General features: G+C 42.4%; 1 protein-coding gene across 1 annotated transcript in view; it reads right to left on the bottom strand.

The window, feature by feature from the left end:
* Positions 1–922: 922 nt before the first annotated feature.
* The window catches only part of LOC108297870 (neurogenic locus notch homolog protein 2-like), a 31,805-nt gene continuing 31,077 nt past the window's right edge, over positions 923–1,650 (bottom strand). Inside the window, exon 6 of the mRNA XM_037735593.1 lies at positions 923–986. Coding sequence (XP_037591521.1) covers positions 923–986 — 64 coding nt within the window. The remainder of the gene's footprint in view (positions 987–1,650) is intronic.

Below are 1,650 nucleotides of genomic sequence, written 5' to 3'. Positions count from 1 at the left end.
TTGCCCAGGCTGGTCTCAAACTCCCAGACTCAGGCAATCCTCCCACCTTTGTCTCCCAAAGTGTTGAGATTACAGGTATGGGCCACTGTGTCCATACTCCTCTGTATTAATGTTTATTAATAATAATTACAGAGGAACAATTTATTGAGCTCTTACTATATGCAAATTACTCTACTTCGCCTGATACGTAGTTTTCTCTAACCCTGTCACCCAATCTGTACATTAGTCTGTGTTACACCCATTTAATAGAAAACAGGGCAGACCTGCACAGTGCCACCATCAGGGCAGGGCAGCTGGGCTCACCCTGTTTGTGTGGCTCCACAGCTTCATCCTCTTTACACCACACCATAATGTCATCCTGTGAGTAATGAGGCTATACTGCCCAACTAGCCATAAATGAGGAAAAGATTTACATATCCCCTATAGAGAAGTGAATACCTTTAGGAGATGTTTTCTAACCCTTGACTGACAAGCCCCTAAAACCATGAAGGCAGCACTCCCTCCCAATAAAGCCCTGATGATCCAATGTGACTCCAGCCCCCCGCCCATGGTTTATTGGAGTAGGAAAAGATGCCTGGATCAAGACAGGCCAATGAGATTTTCTCATTACAACACTGAAATACAGACTGTGTGACCTCTGGTCTACAAATGCCCAGCTTCCTGTTATTTTCTCCAAAGCCTTAATTGCTTCAAATCTATAAGAGGCTTCTGGGTGCTTTAACTAAGTTCTGTTTCTTTGTTACGTTGTTGTCTAGTTTTTGTAAATGATTATATAAGCCGGCTCAAGCTGGTCTCTGTTACTTGAAACACAAAGAAATTTACTTAAAAGTTAATCATCATAAAAGCAGAGATGAGAGAGGGTATTGAAGGTGACTCTGGGTAGTATATCTCACTTTAAGTACCCAGTGAGTGACCACCACTGTTAGCTGGCAAACTGTGAAGTATTTCTTCCATCTACTCCACTATCCAAACACCAAACTACCAACCTAGGCCACACAAGTGGAACAGGAATTCTTACTCTAGAACTTGAGACTCTATTCATAATGCCTCATTTAATGCCACCCAGGTCCGTGGTACATGCTAGCTCTTTTTCCACCCATTACAGACCAACATCTTTTTATGTTGCCTGACTGTTGCTTGCTTTAATTCTCCAAACATTTGCAGGAACGTCTTGGGCTGGGCCTTCCTTTCCATGATGCCTACAGACCACTCATTGACTTCTCACCTTCTCAGGGACAGCTACTTACACCATACCCTCTCTGTCCTCCTCAGAAAACACCTGATACATCCAGGTATAATGATATAATCTCAGAGAAAACAAACTGCTTGCCAACCCACCACTCACCAAGGTTTCCAGTATGTTTATTATGATGGGAATGATAGCAGAGTCTAAAACGGCCCTTCCATTCTAAAGGCATCCTTTCAATTGCTTGTAAATCTCTCAAATTTCTTTTTCTACTGCAATATCTCACATCTGGGGACCAGGCTGGAAGCAGATTGCTTTTGGAGGTTTTCACAAAGATCTATTGAGCTCTTTTAGAGAGTTATCTAAATGTGGGGAGGGAAAGGCATTTTCAGCTGTGACGGCATGAGACGTTTTTTGTATGCTTGAGCAATTCAAAAAGGACTTTGTTTTCAAACTTGGCATGT

The sequence above is a fragment of the Cebus imitator genome, unplaced genomic scaffold (genome assembly GCF_001604975.1).
Source record: "Cebus imitator isolate Cc_AM_T3 unplaced genomic scaffold, Cebus_imitator-1.0 Scaffold852, whole genome shotgun sequence".
Taxonomy (NCBI): Eukaryota; Metazoa; Chordata; class Mammalia; order Primates; family Cebidae; genus Cebus; species Cebus imitator.
The sequence above is the reverse complement of the archived record's forward strand: the minus strand, read 5'-3'. Positions and strand labels throughout refer to the sequence as shown.